Raw genomic sequence first — 22,523 nt, forward strand, 5'->3', positions numbered from 1 at the left:
AGAAATATGGTAAAAGTGATGATAACCATAATGATAATGATGACAAATACTTTTGAAACACTTATGTGCTAATTACTCTGCTAAGAATTATGTATACATAAATATGTACACACAATATCCAATCCTCATAAAAACCTTAGGGGTAGGAACTACTGGCATATTTATTTTACATATTTGAAAATTACAGCACAGGAATTTTAAGTAATTTGCCAAGGTCATTCATATAATAATTGTCAAAGACAGAATTTGATCCAAGATTAGTCCAAAGCCAAATACAAGGGTTTGACTTCTATAATGAGCAACTAGGTAACGACTCATGTAATGTGAACTCATATCACACAGGGAGGAGCCTTTATGTATAAAAGTAGCTAAAATTTTGTTTTCTTCTGAAAAATATGACTTCCTTTGTATTTTGTGCACAGACCATTGTTCTGAAGAAGTGAAATAATAGTTGTAGAAAATACTAATTTGCTTTAAAGCAAGTAAATTAAGTATCCCCAAGTACATTAACTAGTTATCAGCCTATCTCCCAGGGGAAAACCTATGTTATAATTTTCATGTATCGGTATTTGAAAAGAATTGGAGTTCTTCTAGTTAATCTTAGAAAATTATTTAAAAGCATAAGACTATAGAATGATCAAGTAAAGCAGAATGATTTTTAAGGCTTTACACTTAACAAAAATAATAATAACAAGGTATCCAGAAAAGACAGATGTAAATCTTGATAGATTTATATTAATGAATTTTGAGTGATATAAATAGTTCATTTTTCAATTATTGCTGCTCGATATTGAAGTGTATTTTGCAGGGGGCATTTATGTCTTTGAGGTTAAATGTGTTCAGAAACAAAATAGCTGCTTGACAAGAAAAAGATGCTGCAGTGAAAAAAGCAATTTGGGGGCTGGCAGGGTCTGCTATTGCCATCTGCTAGGAAAATCAAATAGATAAATATGTATTGTAGAGATTTTCTGTCTAAGGAAAATTCTTTCATCTACCTGCCAATACCAGACCAGCAAGTCAAGGACTTACCATGATATAACACATGACAAGAAAAGCCATTTTTCTGTAAATCCATTGCTAAGCAGTATGAATATTAATAGCTAAGGAAATACCAATTCTAATTTGCAAGCAAAAAGTTCATGCTATCCTTTATGTTGTAAGTTTGGTGAAAATAGAAATTGATGAGAACCTTGGAGACTGCTAGAATAAGCCAGTTAAGAAATTTTTAAAACAATATCCTACTTGTAAAATGGATAAAAACCTTATCTATTGCCAATGGGTATCTAAAGAAAGAGAAATAGAAAATATGTTTTCTTGTTATTCAATATGTGAATCATTACGCCATTTATACACCTCAATTTTCCATGCTAATCAAGCTTTATGCAATAACATCTCAATACCTAAAGGTGAGTAAGTTTTTCAACAATTACTCACCTATTCAAATGTCATTCATATGTTACTTTAATTACCTGTGCTGTGACTAAAAAAGGCTTTAAGAAAACCAGGCACACAAGATGGCTCATTTTTTTTTTTTTTGGCGGGGGAAGGCCTTGTCCATTTCTCCCAGAGACCATCAGCTCTTACTTTGCAGTGCTGCGTGGTACAACTGGAACCACATGGCAGCTTGTAAGTTCTTTGTGTGACTATGCACAAGTCACATAGACAAGTTCTAGGGCTTGGTTTTCTCATTTGTAAAATTGAGACCTTTCAATATCACTTTAGAAATAAGCCTAAGAAACTTTCTCCATCTGATTTCCAAACTGAGAACAACTTAGATTTATATAATTTTAGAAGTATCAGGAGCTTTGATGGTCATCTAGTTTGATCACTTTGTTTTACTGAAATGAGAATCCAGCTACCGGAATCAAATAATATGACAATGGCTGCAAGAGAAAGTTATCAATCTTACAAACTTGGACCAGGAGACTGAGAAAGTAGAAACAGTAGACACAAGAGCTCAAAAATTCTAGGAACAAAGTTTAGGAGCAAATAGTCCTTATAATATCAGCAGATTCCAAGAACACATCAGGAGCACAGTGCAGTTACATCATTCATATTAGCAATGAAAACTTAGTCTCTGTGAATGATGAAAACTTAGTCTATGTGAATGTGATGTGATGCCTGGCATGCATTTATTAACTTAAAAGCAGTAAGTTATGTGTTTTAGGAAGTTGTTCACTGAAATGAATAAAACAATAAATAACAAATGCTGAACTTTTCAAGTGACAAATGGCTAACTCATTCATTGTAATATAATATTCTATACTGAATCATATAAGAAATGTATGCATACTTAACATCAACAGCAAAACTAATTAACAGACATAATGATGAAGAGATATTTCTATTAACTACATGGATATAAAAGAATACTTTTAAACTGCTATAAAATGCCATCCGTAAATAAGTGTTCTATATGCAGTAACAAAATTATTTAACCACTCATATAAATGAGCTTCAAGCTTACTAGCTGATGCTCTGTAATTTTTCCCACTGTGATTTTATTTTCTTCTGCCCTAAGACTATTTTACTGATCACAAATTTCTGATAAAGAGAATTAACTATATTCAAGATCATTCACATACTCCATTTTCTAAACATTTAGCAAATTTTCACTGCTCTATCTTCCAGGGAAATGCTAGTAATATTTTATGTTATTATTTGATGTTTTTAAACTTAATTTTTTTTTGCCTATCCTGTTTTATGACTTAAAAATACTGTTTCAAAAAATTCCAGATATAATAGATTCTTTAAAAAAATTCTAAAATCATGATGGATTTAATTTAAATTAAATTTAATTTGAATGCCCAGTCTAGAAATTCTAGCATTGCAGGAGAAATTATTAATAATCCTAGATGAACATCTATCATGAGGCTTAAACGTAAAAGCAGGATGGCAACTTTGGCACATAGTATTAGCAAAATGAATTACACAGATTGAGGTATATTAGAAAAATGAGATAAAATAAAAATGGTCTCATCCTTTGGAAGCAAGGAAAAGAGGAAATGGAAGATAAGACTGGAAGATAAGTAACTTACTTATTTTGTGAAAAACAGATAAAAGCTATACTCTCTCCAAACAACTTTTTGATACGGAAAAGTTAAATTTTGAATTGACACAAGATAATGTTACTAAAACATTCTTTTATCCTGGCTTTTATAATTTGTTCTTAAAAGTGTATATATGGTGATATCATTTGGATCTGTGTCCTCACCAAATTGCATGTTGAATTGTAATCTCCAGTGTTGGAGATGGAGCCTGGTAAGGGGTGACTTGATAATGAGATCACAGTTCTCATGAATGGCTTAACACTATCCTTCTTGGCACTGTCCTTGCAATAGTGAGTGAATTCTCTGCAAATCTGATTGTTCGAACATGTGCAGCCCCTCCCCCATCCTTGCTACTGCTCACACCGTGTGAAGACATCTCACTACCAGCTTTGCCTTCTACCAAGATTAGGAGCTTCCTGGGACCTCTCCAGAAGCAGAAGCTGCTATGCTTCTTATAAAGCCTGCAGAACCATGAGCCAATTGAACCTCTTTTCTTTATAAATTCCCCAGTCTCAAGTATTTCTAGCAGCGGGAGAACAGACTAATACATATATTATTTTCATACTACAAGTATGAAAAATGGTAGGAAGGGAAACACTTCCAAATTCAAAAACTGTACAGCCTTGATGGAGGCAGCTCAGCATCAATTTGTAGGAAGATCAGGGGAACCTTGGGGTCAAGGTGAGAGTCACCAAACCAGGAGAAAGACCACGACACAAGAATGGCAACAGTGCAGATTGACTGTAGTCATCAAGGAGTAAGTAGCAACTACAGGAATGGAGGCACACTGAAAACATCCAAGTACCAATCATTAGAAAAGCCAGAGGGGAGCTTACAGCATGTGAAACAAGGGGCCAGTTGCTAGGGGCTTGTGGGCTATCTTAAGTTAGCTTAGAGGGCTTTGAGACAAAATGTGACAGAATCTAAATTACATGTTAACAGGATCACTGTCGCTGCTTTGCTGAGAATGGACTCAAAAGGCCGAGAGTGGAAATTAAAAGCAATAAAGATGCTGCTGCCGTAAATTAGTCAAGAGAGAATAGTAGAATGCAGAGTTGTACAATGATGTGGTATGAGGAGCTCTGTGGACCATCTCCCAGTGAGACACCCATAACTGGTGAAAATTATTTTAAAAACATTAAAAAATCTGGAAAGTGAAAAAAGGGCATATAAACCATGCAAAACCATTTATTCAAGAAAATCTACTACAAATGGTAAGAACAGTGAGAGTCGATGGCATGTGAGCCACGACCTGCTCCTTTCTCTTCCTGCCCCAGTTTAGAGTAACAGAATTCTTACCTTGGGTAAGTGTAGCCAAGAACATAGGGCCACATCTCTCTGTAGTGTCAAATCTAGGCTTATGATTTCTCCTTGGAAATGGCAGTCCACGGCATTTCTCCTCTCTGCATCTCTGTGTGCAGAAGTTCTATTCCAGTTAAGAGCAAATTTGAGACCTGGAGTTTTCCTCCACTATGCAGCCCCACTCATAGAAAAGAAGCTGTACCCTAAGTGCAGAAGGCTAAGAATACTGTAATTTTAATTTTCCCTTGCCTCATCTCAATTGTGGAGTGCTGATTCCATTCCAGGAAAGGAAATCGGAGAGTAATAGGGGCTACTACCCCAACCCAGGACCCTGCCTATGAATCTGGGTGTTACTTTGAAAGAAGTAGACAATTGTAGTTACCTTTATCTCTGAGCAGTGGCACAGAGGTTTTGCTCAGGGAGAGAGGCAGGTCTCAAGAAGAGAGATCTTCAATGTTCTCCCCAAGGAAACACTTTGTTTGAGACACGGTGTGAAGAAGTTTCAGCCTAAGCTCACTCTCAAACAGTAGAGATTTTAACAGTAAGCAAGTAAGGAGGAGGCTGTTGTTATCATAATTAAGATAGAAAACAAGTGAATCATTGACTAAACAGAAACTTTCTATTTAGAGAGAACCAGATAGACAGGTAGCCAAGAGGAACACTCTTTGGGTTAGTAAAAGCCTCATAATCTGAGTGCCTTTTGTCAAAAGCAATCAAATATACAGCTGATAATTAGTATAGGCTCACTTCTGACTAAGCTCTATTCCAGAGGCAGACAGCTTAACAAAAACATTAGGAAAAGACAGTCAAAGAGGGCCATGCTAAAACCACTATTGTCCAAGAGTGACTATGTTCCCTATGAGGAGCAACATTGAGGCCGCACACTTCAAGTGAAAGAGTCACTTAAATTATCCAGCCATTCCATTTAAAAAATAAATAACTAAATGGCAACAAAAATACATCCTTAACATGGAGGGAAGGGATCAGTGTGAAGAGTGCTGCAAAAATTATCTAAAATGTCCATTAAAAAATACAAGATATACAAAGAAACAGGGTGGTGTAATTCATCCACAGGAAAATAAAGCTAGCAATTGAAATTGCCTCTAAAGGGCTAGGTGCCAGACATAGAAGACAAAGACTTCAAATTTGTTCAAAGAACTAAAGCAAACTAGGCCTGAAGACATAGACAAAGGTATGATGACAATATCTCATCCAATGAGAATATCGAGATAGAAATATTAATAAAGAGTCAAATAAAAATTCTAGAGATGAAAAGTACAATTATTGAAATAAAAAATTACTACAGGTCTTGTATTTGTCCATTTTTATACTTCTATGAAGAAATACTCAAGACGGAGTAATTTATAAAGAAAAAGAGGTTTAACAGACTCACAGTTCCACATGGCTGGGGAGGTCTCACAACTATGGCAGAAGGCAAAGGAGAAGCAAAGTCACATCTTACATGGTAGCAGGCAAGAGAGATTGTGTAGGGGATCTCCCTTTTATTAAATCACCAGATCTCATGAGATTATTCACTATCACAAGAATAGTACGGGAAAGACCCAACTCCATGATTCAATTACCTCCCACTGGGTTCTTCCCATGACAGGTGGGAATGATTGAAAATGAGATTTTGGTGGTGATACAGCCAAACCAAATCATTCCTGGCCTCTCCCAAATTTCATGTCCTCACATTTCAAAACCAAACATGCCTTCTCAACAGTCCCCCAAAGTTTTTATTACTTTCAGCATTAACTCAAAAGTCCACAGTCCAAAGTCTCATCCAAGACAAGGCAAGCCCCTTCCATCTATGACTGTAAAATCAAAAGCAAATTATTTACTTCTTAGATACAATGGGGATATACATACTAGGTAAACACACCTGTTCCAAATGGGAGAAATTGGCCAAAACAAAGGGACTATGGGCCCATGAAAGTCCAAAATCCAGCAGGGCAATCAAATTTTAGCTCCAAAATGATCTCCTTTGATGCCATGTCTCACATCCAGATCATACTGAGGTAAGAAGTGGGTTCCCATGGTCTTGGGCAGCTCTGCCCCTGTGGCTTTGCAGGATAGAGCCCCCTTCCCGGCTGCTTTCACTGGCTGGCCTGAGTGTCTGTGGCTTTTCCAGGTGCATCGTGCAAGCCATTGGTGGATCTACCATTCTGGGGTCTAGAGGATGGTGACCCTCTTCTCACAGCTCCACTAATCAGTGCCCCAGTGGGGATTCTGTGTGGGGGCTCCCACGTCACATTTCCCTTCCTCACTGCCCTAGCAGATTCTCCATGAGGGCTCTGCCCCTGCAGCACACCTCAGCATGGACATCCAGGCATTTCCATACATCCTCTGAAATCTTGATGGAGGTTCCCAAAACTTAATTATTGACCAGAGACCCTAAATCATCTCTCTTAAGTTCAAAGTTTCACAGCTCTCTAGGGCAGGGGCAAAATGCCACCAGTCTCTTTCTAAAGCATAGCAAGAGTCACCTTTATTACAGTTTGTAACATGTTCCTCATCTCCATCTGATACCCCCAGTCTCTTTCTAAAAACATAGCAAGAGTCACCTTTATTACAGTTTGTAACATGTTCCACATCTCCATCTGAGACCAATAATCTCCATCAAACACCACATGTAGGCTGCAAAGCCTTCGGGGTTTCACCCTCTGAAGTAACGGCTTGAGCAGTATATTGGCCCATTTTAGCAATGGCTGTGACAAAGGGCATTAAGTCCCCAGACTGCACAAAACAGCAAGGCCCTAGTTCCAGTCCAGGAATCCATTTTTCCCTCCTATGCCTCATGACTTGTGATGGGAGGAGCTGCCATGACATGTACTGGAGACATTTTCCCCATTGTCTTGGTGATTAGCACTTGGTTCCTTGTTACTTATGCAAATTTCTGCAGCCAGCTTGAATTTCTGTTCAGAAAATGGGTTTTTCTTTTCTATTGCATAGTCAGGCTGTAAATTTTTTGAACTTTTATGCTCTGCTTCCCTTTTAAATATAAGTTCCAATTCCAAACCTTATCTTTGTGAATGAATAAAACTGAATGCTTTTAAAAGCACCAAAGTCACGTCTTGAACACTTTGGTGCTTAGAAATTTCTTCCACCAGAGACCCTAAATCATCTCTCTCAAGTTCAATGTTCCACAGATCTCTAGGGCAGGGGCAAAATGCCACCAGTCTCTTTCTAAAATATAGCAAAAGTCACCTTTATTACAGTTTGTAACATGTTCCTCATTTCCATCTGAGACCACTTCAACCTGGACTTCATTGTCCAGATCACTATCAGTATTTTGGTCAAAGCCATTCAACAAGTCTCTAGGAAGTTTCAAAATTTTCAACAATTTCGTCTCTTCTTCTGAGCCTAACAAGCTGTTCCAACCTCTGCCTGTTATCCAGTTCCAAAGTCACGTCCACAATTTTGGGTATACTTCTAAGCAGTGCTCCACTCCACTGGTATCAATTTACTGTATTAGCTCATTTTCATACTGCTATGAAAAAAATCCAAGACTGGGCAATGTGTAAAGAAAAAGAGGTTTAATGGACTCACAGTTTCACATGGCTGAGAAAGCCTTATGATCATGACGGAAGGTGAAAGAGGAGCAAAGGCACATCTTACATGGTGGCAGGCAATAGGGCATATGAGACTTATTCACTGTCTGGAGAACAGCATAAGAAAAACTTGTCCTCATGATTCAATTACCTCCCACCAGGACCCTCCCATAACACGTGGAGATTATGGGAGCTACAATTCAAGACAAGATTTGGGTGGGGACACAGCCAAACCGTATCAGGGTTCAACAAGAAATTTGAGCTAAGAGAAGAAAAATTTAGCACACTTGAAAATCGATTATGAGATTATGCAACTAAAGAATAAAGAGGAAAAAAGTAGGAAAAATGAATGACCAGAGCCTCAAAGAAATGTGGGACACTATTAAATGCACCAATATATGTGAGATGGGATTATCAAAAGAGTGAAGGGAGAAAAAGAAACACAAAAGGTATTCAAAAAATTATTTCCTAAAAACTTTGCAAATTTGGTGAAAATTATTAATTTACACATATAAGAAGCTCAGTGAACTAGAACTAAAATAAACAAAGAAGTCCATATGCAGATATATCATCACAAAAATTTTGAAAACAAAGGCAATCAGCAAATCTTGAAAGTAGCAAAAGAAGAACTCATCACATAGAAGTGAAACACAAAATTAACTATTCACTTCTCAGTAGAAACTGTGGGATCCAGAAGGAAGTGCAAAGAAAAAAGAAAACAGCAATCAGTAACTGTATATCTAGCACAGCTATCTTTCAAAAATAGCAGTGAAATAAATACATTCACAGATATATCAAAACTGAGCGAATACATTGCCAATCCTCTCCTACAAGAAATTACAAATGTAGTTCTTCAGACTGAAAGCAAATAACCACAGAGAGTAATTTGAATCAACATAAAGAAATAAAGGCTGGGAGTGGTGGCTCATGCCTGTAATACCAGCACTTTGGGAGGCCAACGTGGGCAGATCATGAGGTCAGGAGTTTGAGACCAGCCTGGCCAACATGGTGAAACCCTGTCTCTACTAAAAATACAAAAATTAGCTGGGTGTGGTGGCAGGCGCATGTAATCCCAGCTACTCAGGAGGCTAAGGCAGGAAAATTGCTTGAACCCAGGAGGCAGAGGTTGCAGAAAAAAAATAAATAAAAGAAAGAAATAAAGAATGTTGGTAAAGGTAATTATGTATTTATGGAAGATGGTATATATATTTCTTTTTTCTTCTCATCAGATTTAAAAAGCAATGATAGAAAACAATATGCATATAATTGTATTGCTAGGGCTATAACAGGTGTAAATGCAATATATTTTTAATAACAGCAGAAAAAAGACAGGTGGGAGAAAAGCCATATTGAAGTAAGGAAGTAACACCAAGTAGTATTTAATTTACAAGAACAAATGAAGAGTAGAAAAATGTCATAGAAGAAAGTTTGTATAGAAAACTATAAATATATACTTTCTCGGCTTTCTTATTTCAAGTTTTAAAAACATAAAATTATATAAAGTGTAAACTATAACAATGTATTGCTGAATTTGTAACATATATGTATGTAATGTGCAATAATAAAGAAGGAAGGAGGGAGGAATAGAGTTATGTAAATATAATGTTTCTATACTTCACTGGAAAAGTCACTATGAAATTGAAAAAGATTCTGAGAAGTTAAAATGTGTATTGAAACTCTTAAGCAACCACTAGGAATAAATCACAAGGGAGATTAGGAAATATTTTCAGATGAATAAAAATGAAGACACAACTTACTAATACTTAGAAGATGCAGCAAAATTAGTGCTTAGAGGGAAATTCATAGCTGTAAAATGCCTTTATTAAAAATAAAAAAGCTTTCAAGTCAATAACCTAATATTTCTCTGTAAAACATTGAAGAAAAGCATATTAAATATAAAGCAATTAGAAGGAAAGAAATAATAAAGATTAGAGCAGAAATTAAAGAAATAGAGAAGAGAAAAGCAATAGGGGAAAACAATAAAATTAAAATTTGGTTATTTGACATGACCAACTAAATTGGAAAAACTTTAGATAGACCAAGTTGGGGAAAAGGAACAAACTGGTAAAATCAATAATGAAAATGGAGACAACAGTATTGACCTTACACAAATAATAATTGCCATGAGGTAATACTATGAACATTCTATGCCAAATATTTGACAATTTAGAAAAAATTAGTAAATGTCTAGACACACACAAACTACTGAAATTGACTCAAGTGGAGATAGAAAATATAAATAGACTTATAATAAGTAAATTGAATGACTTAGTAAATTAAAAACTTCCCACAAATAAAAGCAAGGAACAGGTGAGTTCTACCAAACATACAAAAAATAATTAATGCTTGTAATTCATGACTTCTCCTCCCTTTATACATAAAAAGGAAGAGCAAAGAATATTTCTCAATTAATTATATGAGGCTAGTATTACCCTGACATCAAAGCCAAACAATGATGTCTAAAGAAAAAGAAATGTACAGACCAGTATATCTATTAATAGAGTTTAAAAAATACTCAAAAAGGCACTAGCAATCAAACTCAAAAATATACAAAACTGAGTATATGCAATAACAAAGTGGGATCTATCATAGGAATGCAAGGTTGGCTTAACATCTAAAAATCAATTAGTGTAATATACCATATCAAGAGAATAAAGGAGGAAAAACACATGATTAACTCAAAAAACACTGAAAAAGTATGTAACAAATCCAACATCCTTCTGTGATAAAAATACATGCAGATACATACAGAAACAGAGACTTCCTCAACTTGATAATAGGTATCTATGAAAAATCTACAGCTAACATCATGCCTAATGGTGAAAGACTGCACACTTTCCCCTTAAGACCAGGCATAAAACAAGGATATTTGTCCCCATTTCTATTCAACATTATACTGAAAGTTACAGTCAGGACAATTAGACAATAAAATAAAATAAAATATAGCCAGATTGAGAATGAAGAAGTAAAAGTATTTGTTTGCACATGACATAATCTTATGTATAGACAATCCTAAGGAATCCACTGAAAAACTCTAAAAATAATAAATGAGTTCAGCAAATTTGGAGGTTTGGATGTTACAAGAGCCATATACAAATATCAATTGTACTTCTATACAAAAAATCAACAATATAAAATTGGAATTTTAAAAGATTTTTGTTTATAATAGCATCAAAAAGAATAAAATACTTAGGATTGCATTTAATCAAATAAGTTCAAAATTTAGACTCTGAAAATTATAAAATATTGTTTAAAGAAATTATAGCAGACACAAATAAATGAAAAGACAACCCATGTTCATGTATCAGAAGACTTAATATTGGTAAGAGCTGTATTTCCCAAATTGAGTTGCAGATTGACTGCTATCACTGTCAAAATCCCAGTTGTTTACTGTGCAGAAATTGATAAGATGATCCTAAAATTCATATGGAAATTCAAAAGACCCAGAACAGCCAAAATAATATTGAAAGAAAAGAACCACTTCATGCCCACTAGAATGACTATAATAAAGGTAGATAGTAACAAGTGTTGGTGAGAGCCATTGGAACACTCATGAATTGCTGGTAGAATATAAAATGGTGCTCACACTTTGGAAACAGCATGGCTATTCATCAAAATGTTAAACATAAAGTTACTGACCCAGTAATTCCACTTCTGGGTAGATACTAAAAAGAAATAAAAACGTATCTCCACACAAAACTTGCACCTGAATGCTCATAGCAGCATTATAAAATCTAGCCAGACAGTGGAAACAGCCCCAAAACAACCCAAATGTCTATGAACTGATAAAGAATGGATATATAATGGATAAAGAAAATATGATATAGCCATGCAATGAGACATTATTTGTCAATAAAAAGGAATGAAGTACTGATACATGTTACAACATGTTTGAACCTTAAAAACATTATGCTAAGTGAAAAAATCAAGTCAAAAAGATCATGTAATGTATGATTCTACTTATATCCCATGTCCAGTATAAGCAAATCTGCAAAGACAAAGTAAATTAGTTATTTGCTTAGGTTGAGGGAGTGGGGAGAAATGGAAAGTGATTGCTAAGGGGTATTTTTTTATTGCGGCGCTATTCACAATGGCAAAGACTTGGAACCAACCCAAATGTCCAACAATGATAGACTGGATTAAGAAAATGTGGCACATATACACCATGGAATACTATGCAGCCATAAAAAATGATGAGTTCATGTCCTTTGTAGGAACATGGATGAAATTGGAAACCATCATTCTCAGTAAACTATCACAAGGACAAAAAACCAAACACCGTATATTCTCACTCATAGATGGGAATTGAACAATGAGAACACATGGACACAGGAAGGGGAACATCACACTGTGGGGACTGCTGTGGGGTGGAGGGAGGGGGGAGGGATAGCATTAGGAGATATACCTAATGCTAAATGACGAGTTAATGGGTGCAGCACACAAGCATGGCACATGTATACGTATGTAACTAACCTGCACATTGTGCACATGTACCCTAAAACTTAAAGTATAATAAAAAAAAATGAGTTGATGAAAATGTTCTTAAATTATGGTTAGTTTGCACAGATCTGTGAATACACTGAAAACCATTGAAGTTTACACTTTACATGGGTGAACCTTATGATATATTAATACCAATATCAATAAAGCTGCTAAAATGATACAATGGTAACTCGCACTAAGTTGATTGATAGTAGAAGTGGTAAGAAGTCAAATTAATTAGTTCTAAATACATTTTCAAGTAGAGGCAATGGATTAGATGAGAGAAAGAGAGGTAATAGATGAACTCAATATTTATGGCTTTGAAGGATGTAATTGACATTAACCTTGAGGAAAAATATTAGGCTTTAGTTAATATGCAAATATTTTTAAATTAATGCAATAATAAGTGTGAGTTATATCATACAGGATCCTCTGTATTTCTTATTTCTAGTTAGATGTGATAGGCAGCTTCTATAATGTCTTCCAGTTAGTTATCGCTGTCTCCTGGTATTCCCTTTATTTTTTATTTTCCCTTTTTTTGAGTATGTGCTAGACCTAGTGACTGGCTTCTCCTGAAGAGTATATGGTATAAATGAAGAGGTATTGCTTCTGATATTTATATAATAAAAGACTCTGAATCAGTCTGTCTCTTTTTCTCTTCCTCTCTCAGAGCCTTAGCTCTAATGAAGCCAATTATTGTGTTGTGAGCTGCCATCCTGAATGACCCACATGGCAAGGAACACAGGGCAGACCCGGGCAGCAGCTGGTGGGAAATTGAGGTCTTCAATCAATCCAACAGCTTGTGAGGAGCTGAATCTTGCCAATAACCATGTGAGCTTGGCGGCAGGTCCACACTCCAGTTGAGCCTTGAAATGACTGCCACCTCAGCTGACACCTTGATTGACATCTGTGAGAAATCCTGAACTGCAGGATCCAGTTATGTCATACTCAACTTCCTGACTTACATAAACTGTTAAATAATTAATGTGTGTCTAGGTCTTTATAGTCTAAGTAATTTGTTACTAAACAATATCTAAGATATCTGAATGTTCAACTAATGCACTCAATTACTGAAGTAATTTACATAGAAATTTGTACTAAATTGACAGGTTTTCCATATAATATCTCAAGATCTTGTTCAATTGCCAAAAAATGTTTTATTATTTTATTTTATTGTGGTAAGAACAATTAACATGATATCTACCTTTCTGACAAATTTGTAAGTATGCAATATTATTATTGGCTGTAAACACAACGTTGTATGGCAGATCTCTAGAACTTATTCATCTTGACTAAAACTTAATGACCCTTGGTTATTAAATCCTCTTTTCTCATTTCCCTCAGCCCCTGAAAACCACCATTTCACTCTTTGATACTACCAATTTGACTATTTTAGACACCTTATATAAGTGGAATTATACAGTACTTGTCTTTCTGTGACTGGCGTATTTCACTTAGCATAATGCCCTCAAGGTTCATCCATGTTGTCACGTGTTACAGAATTTCCTTCTTTTTTCAGTGCCGTGGTGCTTCAGGGTTTTTTATTACTGTGATTTAATCTAAATCTTTCCTGCACATGTGGGCCCACTCTTGAGCATAAAGATTGTTTTATTTGTTATTGAACCTCCAAAATACACTATTTGTTCATTGTGAATTTTTGTTGCATATTTGTTCACAATTTTGTTTTAGTGTAAATATCCTTATCTTCTCTAAATTCCCTACCTTTCAATACTCTATAAGTTATTATCAGTTTTTTTTTCTGACATCTTGCATTTGTGGCATAATACAAGGCTGTAAACTGGATAATCCAGTAAAAATACTGTAAAGCATTTCCAACATTGAAAGAAAGCTCACAGTTTGTTTCATTATACTATTAATTTGCTATCATATTGCTTTATTTCTTTTGAATATGACACCTAAATAGCTGATTGAGTGTGCAGCCTATTATGACATTTAAGCATTTTCCATAGTCTCCCTTTAATAGATTTGTGTTTTTATGAGAACAATTTAAATGTCAGCATTTTTTGCTTCATGAATATTGTGTAATTATGAAAAAAGTTATATAGATTTCATAAATATGTGTAGCTTTTTAAAATCAGAATTTGAAATCCTATGTCTTTATTTCAAGAATCTTCACTTAGTCATGAAAATGGTACCAGAATGCTCAATAACATAGCAAGTAAAATTCACACCATCATTGAAAATGTCAATATTAAAGACAAAAACTTGATACTTATACCTTCAGGATATTTCATGTCTGCAACTATTAGTGAACTGAAAAGCCCTACTGGCTTGAAAACTTTAATGAGTTTATATGTAAAACTTAAAACAACAAAATACAATTTTTTAACTTTTTTTCAAGTCTATTGTGGAATAAAAGTAAACAGTTTAGTGTATGGTATATGCACTTTTCTTTCTATGGTTGGAAAATAGCTATAGGTTAAACTGGGAATAATTTTTGTAATTTTTTTATTAGTGTTTTCATGTTGGCCAATGTTTCTAGTTCTCTTTAGCCTTCATTCATCTATTGTTGTTATTGAAGCTTTCCATCTATTTATTGACACACTCAAGCAACTGAATAGCAGCAAAGATCTATGAGTTATTGAAGGAAAAAGAACCAAAAGTATTTTTCTCCACCCTACTGCCATACTAAGAAGAGTATCTTGTAACTGCCATATTTCGGCTGACTATGCTTGTCATTAGACTAAGATCCTGTATACAAACACACACACATATACACATGACATATATGTGCATGGAGTAAGCATAACACATCCATACACATGTACACCCCCACTGCATACATTGGTGCTCATGGATTAAGCATATACATACACATAACTCCCACACGCATATACATATTCACATGGCATATGTGTGTGTGTATGGATGAAGCTATAACAATAACAATGTTTTATATTAATAAGGCCTCTTCCAACATGATGAAATGTGGCAATGTGTTTCTCTCATGATTTTTAAACATATTACAAGAGAAAATAAACTCCATCCAGAAAGATTTCAGAGAAATTCCACAAATGAAACCACTCAGATAGATTGTATTTAAAAAAAAAACTAATTTGAAATATCAATATCAAGCTATTAATATATCTGAATATGTTTGAATCATTTTTGGAACTGCTATGAGAACAAATGTGCTTTTGAGACTGACAATCCCTCTGACAGCCAAGATCATATCAAGGGATAATGAGGAATGTCAGAATAGAACTTAAAAAAAGGGTTTAAAGACTTTTGATTTTTATCTGTATGAATTGTTCATTTAGTTTGAAAATATTTTCTCATAATTGCTTCAATTCCAACTAGATAAGGATTTCACGATGTTCATTCCAAATTTGTGGACCGATGTAATCCACAAATGATCACAGAATTTTAAAACTGAAATTGATCAGTAGCATTATCTGGTCCAGTGCCTTTGGTTGGCAGAAGAGTTGATGTAAATTAATTATCTAAAAACTTTGTAGTTTAGAGAATGAAAGAGCAAGTCATTACTATTTTGAGAGAAGAAAGTGAGATATAAAGACGTTAAATAAGTTGCCAATTTTATCAGAACTTGTTACTAGCAGTCAGGACTAAAATTTACTCCACCAATATCCAGTTAGTGTTTCTGCTATCCTATCCTATCTTGATACTGTTGATGACTCTAAAGTGTCAGCTGGATGTGAAAAGATAATAATTTAATAAGAGATATATCTCTTGGCTCTCTGGATAGCACAAATATTGTCATGTTATGTTGACAGTAAAGGTGGGGTTCTGAATGTCACTGCTTGAAGAGTCTTGAGTTTTATTGAGCTGAACTCCAGAAGGAAAAGGACAGTGTCATTTCAGTATGATGTATGTTTAACAGACTTCATTTTAGTCGTAATATTTTGACTATGTAAAATACAATAAGATTTTTTACACAATATATTTATAGGAATAAGTGTAGTTTCTAGCCATGCTGACTAAACAAATGTAATTACTCTGAATGGACTCTAAATCGCTTTCAACATTTCATTACAAAGCAATTACATCTGAGTCTTCCCAGAGCTCTCAGTATGGCTCTTAAAAAAGAAATTACACAAACAGGTGAAATCAACCATTATGAAATATAACCTATATCCCTAAAGAGCAAGGCTCTAGAGTAGGAGTGGAGTGGAATGAAGTGGGGGAAGTTTAAGACAGGTGATAAACATGTTTTATTTTCAAGGTAACTGTCCTGAGAGAATTTAGCATGCTTACTCAAGGTAAGCTCATTTTTGAAATGGAAAATATTTACTTAATTTTCAATGCTATGAAGCAGCGCCACATTTATGAGACATTTCCTAAAAGTTAAGTAAAAAAATGACCCCTTGTAAATCCATATTTTTTTTTTAAAAAATTAGGCATTTTAAAAGCAAGATGTAACTGCATGCTCCTCTGTATTTAGAAAGGTCATAATTGGTTAATTAACACTATTGAATGCTTACTGTGGGCCAGCCGCTGCTCTAAGCACATTATGTATATCCTGCCAGCAATTCCATGAGGTAGTTGTTACCATTATCCTCAGTTTTATAAATGGAGAAACAGACATAGAGAATCTAAGTCATTTGTTCAAGGTCAAGCAACCGTCAATGGAAGGTGAGGATTCAAACAGATAATCTGGTGCCTGAGTCCTTGATCTTAACTGCTTTTTATGCTTTCTACATTTACTACTAAGAATCCTGTGTGCAGATCTGACATTGGTCTGGGGATTTAGAGACTCAAAGAGTGATGAGCTATTAGCTTAGCAACTGGGCATAACTTTATGACATATCATAGTATTAATTTGACTTGGGCTATGCTTCCAAAGATGGCTTAAAACAACGAAAATATCAGTAAATCACACAGTACTAATGAATCACAACAGTTTAAGTTAGGAGTTCCTAACTAGGAACTAGGTTCTTTGGTGGATTCACAAACCCTTTGTGATTGTATGTCCCATTGGATGAAGATGTGAGAATGTGCATCTGAGCATTTTTCAAGGGAAAATGTTTCTGTCTTTTGTTAGATTCTTAAAGGAATACATGGCTTAATTAATGTCTAGAGCAGGGTTGAGCAAACTTTTTTTTGGTAAAGGTTGAGATAAAAATATTTTCGGCTTTGTGGACCGTAAGATCTCTTTCACAACCTGCCATTCAACTCTGCCATTGCAATGTGAAAGCAGCTGCAGGCAATTCATAAAGGAATGAGTGTGGCAGTGTTCCAACAAAATTTTATTTATGAACATTTAAATGTAAATTTTATATAATTTTTACATGCCACAAATTATCACTGTTCCTTTGATTGTTTACTTTTCATTTGAATTATTAAGAAATGTTTTTAAAAAAGGCTTTCTTAGCTCAGGGATCATAAAAAGCAAGTAGCACTCCAGAATTGGATTAAAGGTCATAATTTTCCAGCCCCTCATCTAGAGCAAGTGATTGTTAGTGTAGAATCATGGGGATCATCTGGGAAGTTTCTGAAATGCAAATTGTCAGGCCTCTCTGCAGATCTACTGAATCAGAAACTCTGCTAATGGACCAAGCAGTCTGTGTTTCAGAAGTCTTCTAGGTGAAATAGATCACACTAAAATATGAGAGCCACTGGTTTAGAGTCACGGCTCCAAACATTCAACTCATTCTTTTCTTCCTTCATTCTTGCAACAAATGATTTTTTAAACTATATTTAAAAAATAGTCCAGGGCTATGTGCAGGTTTATGATATAGATAAATTGTGTCATGGAGTTTCAGTGTACAGATTATTTTGTCACCCAAGTGATAAGCATAGTATCAGACAGGTAGTTTTTCCATCCTCTCCCTCCACACTCAAGCAGGCTCCAGGGTTTGGTGTTCCCTTCTTTGTGTCCATGTGTGCTCAGTGTTTAGCTCACACTCATAAGTGCCAACATGCAGTGTTTGGTTTTCTGTTCCTGTGTCAGTTTGCTTAGGATTATGGCCTCTAGCCCCATCCATGTTGCTGCAAAGGACATAATCTCATTTTTTTTTTATGGCTGCATAGTGTTCCATGGTGCATATGGACCACATTTTCTTTATCCAATCTACTGTTGATAGGCATTTAGGTTGATTCCATGACTTTGCTGTTGTGAATAGCTCTGTGATGAACATGTGTGTGCGTCTTTATGATAGAATAATTTATACTTCTTTGGCATATGCCTAATAATGGGATTGCTCAATCAAATGGTACTTCTGTTTTAAGTTCTTTGAGAAATTGTCATACTGCTTTCCACAATGGCTATACTAATTTATATTTCCACCAGCAGTGTGTAAGTGTTCTCTTTTCCTCTGCAACATTGCCAACATCTGTTGTTTTTGACTTTTTAAATAACTGTTATTCTGATTGGAATGAGAAGGTGTCTCATTGTGGTTTTGATTTGTATTTCTCTAATGATTAGTGATGTTAAGCAATAAATTATTTTTGAATGGTTAATTACATTGCACCAAGAATGAAAGTTGTACTATTTTTTTGTCTTCATAGATACAAGAATAGTCATCTCATAAAACAGGAGTTGAAAGCTTTCTGAAAATAACTTACTTTTTGAAATATATTTTCTATATAATTACATAATGGCCCTTTACATATACACACTTGCCTGAAACAAAATATCACAAAGTTATATGTACCCTCAATACATATGATGCACCCTGATATTATATTTTATTCTATTTCTATCATATTCAATCCAATACATTAATTTTACACTTCCACCACAAGATCACAATTTATAGTTCAAAAGATACCACAATAAAATGTGCTCACCAGTGCAAATTCCTTGTTGAGAATCATCTGCTCTACTAAAGATGACTCATTGTGGAAGAGGTGGGGCTGCATGTGGCTCCACATGTGAGGAAACCACCAGAACTCATCCACAGACCGAAGTAAAAGGTCATCTCCTTCATCTTCCTCTTCAGTCCCTTTAAAACATAAAGTTAAAAATAACTTTGGTGAAAATTTCTTACTATCTTAAAGGTTATTTTTGTCAGATTTATGTTAATTTTTCATGCTGCTAATACATATATCCAATTCTGTGGACTTTTTAAATCAGAATAAAAGACCACAGTTTAAAATGAATCAAAGGCAAGGGAACTTGGGATTAGGATGGGGTGTGTAGGCATGGCTGGCCCCAGGTCAGACAGTTGTTTAATTTAGAATTTAAGGGTATTTTATACCCTTACATATATGTTATACCCTTGTATATATTTTATACCCTAACATATTTTTTTACCCTTAAATGTTAAGGGTAATTCTCAAATAATTGAACATAAATTTTAACTCATAAAATTTGTTATTTTTTTTCTGATTACATAAATATGTTTATTAAAGAAATGTGGAAAGCATAGGCAAGTAATTTACAAAGCCCAAAAACAAACGCAAAAACAACAAAAAAACCTGTAAGACCATCTTCTAGAGCTAACCAGTAGAAACATTTTTGTATTATTTTCAAAAATCTTTTTCTACTTATATTTTAAAAGTTCAGCTCTTGCTGTACTAATATTTTTGCATGCTTACATTTTTCACTTAATGTTATACGTATCAAATTTCCCATTTTAATATAAACATTTCATAAAAACTAAACAATGGATCTGATAACTTTATAATATGTGTGACTTGAGAATTTAAAACTAGTATCACTTTCTCTTCTTCTTTTGGGAAAATTTGTTAACAGCACCCAATACATAGGAAATAAAAACAAAAAACATTGTTATGCCACAGTTAAGATAAAAAACAACTTACTTCTAAGAGAATTAATTATATTGCAGCTATCCAAGAATATCCACAAATGACAGGGTTTTCATATGATTTTGTACAATTTTACTATATACAGCTGAATTTACAAATGTTGTGAATCGATAATATAAGAATTAATTCCTGCTTGCTCTCTTACTACTTAACTATGTAAGTAAAGTAAAAGAATAAGTCCTGGCTTATAGTGTGGGGTGTATTATTTGGTTTATTCTCTCACAAAAGAATATGTTTTACAGATGGGTGTTTGATTTTTTATTTTTATTTTTTACTTAAATTTAGGGAATAAATATTAAAGATGTTTATAAGGATTTTCTCTGAATGTTCCATGTGTGTGTCTTAAAACAAAGACTTCCAGGGTCATCAAACTAGCTCCATGAAAGGATTAAAACATGTAACTGTCACTCAGTACTTGGAGCAGAGTCTCTAGTTTTGCCACTTAATTAACTATGTGATCTTGGACAAGTTAACCTCTCTAGGTCTTAGTTCCCTGTTTTAAAATAGGATTATAAATACCTGTCTTACAGGGTCTTAGTGAAGAGTTGATGAGATCAATTTATTAAAGCACTTAATATTGTGACTTGCAAATAGTAAGCACTTTTTGAATATTAGGGTTGCCTTAAAAATTCTATCTATTGCTTTATACTTGCCGCGTTTTGAATTTATATGTATTCACACTGTTTTAGAAACTTTGCCTGCCTAGATTATAAATTTCTTAAAGTCAGGGACTGGATCCCTTTACCTTGTACTGTAACACACCACTTATCCAGAGCAGTGCATAAGTGAATAATTTAATTTAGTCTATATTTAACAAAGTCAGTGGATTTAGCAGCTTCACATGGCCACCAAAGTATATGGCAACTTCTTTCTTTTAGGTATACTCACTGTTCCTGGAATACAGTTCATAATTCATAATCTTTGAAAGGTATAAGGACCTTCAGGTTTAATTAGGGCTTTGGCACCTTCAATGCTACTACACAGAGTAAAGAAATTCTATTTCTATTAGAAATTTTGAAAGGAATAAAGTCCTATAATTAAGATGAGCAGAAGATTTCTTAATTTTTGTTTTAGCTAACAGTGTTAATATTACAGACTCATAATTCATTGACTTTTTAAATATATTAAGAATACGAAATATTAAAATTCAAATGAAGAAGAGTTTATCGCTTCCTCAGATGAGGTGTTCATATGTTTCTCATAGTCATATTTTAGCAAATTGAGGCACAGATTAGAAAGAGTTACATTATGTCAAATATGATGAAAGAATTAATAGTTCTCCCACCCTCCTGGAATTATCTTGTTGTGTTTTGAATACAGAGTGTTTGAAAAATGCTTCCATTCATTTTAAACTCTGCTGATCATTATTGCAAGTGGCAGGAAACACATAATGCACACTTGACCAGGTAGGAGGTCAATTACTCAATTTAAAGACAATTTTGTGGACTATTGATAGAAACAGATGCATGACTGATCATAAAATCTTAGCAATTTTTATGTTAGAGATTATGTTAATTTATAAACACCCTCAAAAAGACTGAGAGTAACGTTTAAAACTTTCCTTTTGTTTGCATCATGGATTAATTTTTGTCAGCTTTTCTCTTGTTTTATGCTGGTCATATAATTCAAAGCCACATGAGGCAACCCTTTGACACTGGAAACAGCTTAATAAAAAATATGATACTAAGCCATACTGAGGGACAGCAGCAGAATCTCAAATGATTTTAAATCCAACTAGATGAAAGTATTACATTTTGGACTTCCTGTAAACATTTATTGTTCTGTACCTAATATATACTTAAATTATATGTGGAAATATCATTTGCAGTTTATATGTGACCAGATTAGCACATTTATTTTTCTGTACCTAATATATACTTAAATTATATGTGGAAATATCTTTTGCAGTTTATATGTGACCAGATTAGCACGTTACAGACCATTAAAATATCTGTGCTCAAATTAAAGCTTTCACTTCTAATCTGATCTAGATCCTGGTCTAGATAATTATTAATGAAAAAAATACTTTTTGCTCTTATTAAAATTTTTTTTTACATTTCCTAATTATCAATGAATAAAAAATGTTTTAATTCAGAAGCAAAATACATGAAGAGTTTGTTTCTTTACTATCACTTTTGGAGAATCTGTTGTGAGATAAAAGTATGCTTCCAAAATTTCTTTAAGTCTGCCAAAATAAGAATAATTTTGCCCTACAGTTAATTTCCTTAAAAGTACGGTTATTAAATTACAATAAGATATATATAATTTCAGTGTATGTATTTTCTCTTTTGTAAAAATTTCTACCTTATATTTGTGTAATTTGTATAAAATATTATAATTTCTAAATATTGAGATATTTTCTAATTTTCCTTGTACATCGAACATG

General features: G+C 34.2%; 1 protein-coding gene across 5 annotated transcripts in view; it reads right to left on the minus strand.

The window, feature by feature from the left end:
• NDST4 (N-deacetylase and N-sulfotransferase 4) overlaps positions 1-22,523 on the minus strand; it is a 289,322-nt gene that overhangs the window by 123,260 nt on the left and 143,539 nt on the right. For all 5 annotated transcript variants that reach the window (XM_054554391.2, XM_024246116.3, XM_054554392.2 and 2 more), the window contains one exon: positions 19,157-19,311. In XM_054554391.2, coding sequence (XP_054410366.1) covers positions 19,157-19,311 — 155 coding nt within the window. The remainder of the gene's footprint in view (positions 1-19,156; positions 19,312-22,523) is intronic.

Source organism: Pongo abelii, chromosome 3 (genome assembly GCF_028885655.2).
Source record: "Pongo abelii isolate AG06213 chromosome 3, NHGRI_mPonAbe1-v2.0_pri, whole genome shotgun sequence".
Taxonomy (NCBI): domain Eukaryota; kingdom Metazoa; phylum Chordata; class Mammalia; order Primates; family Hominidae; genus Pongo; species Pongo abelii.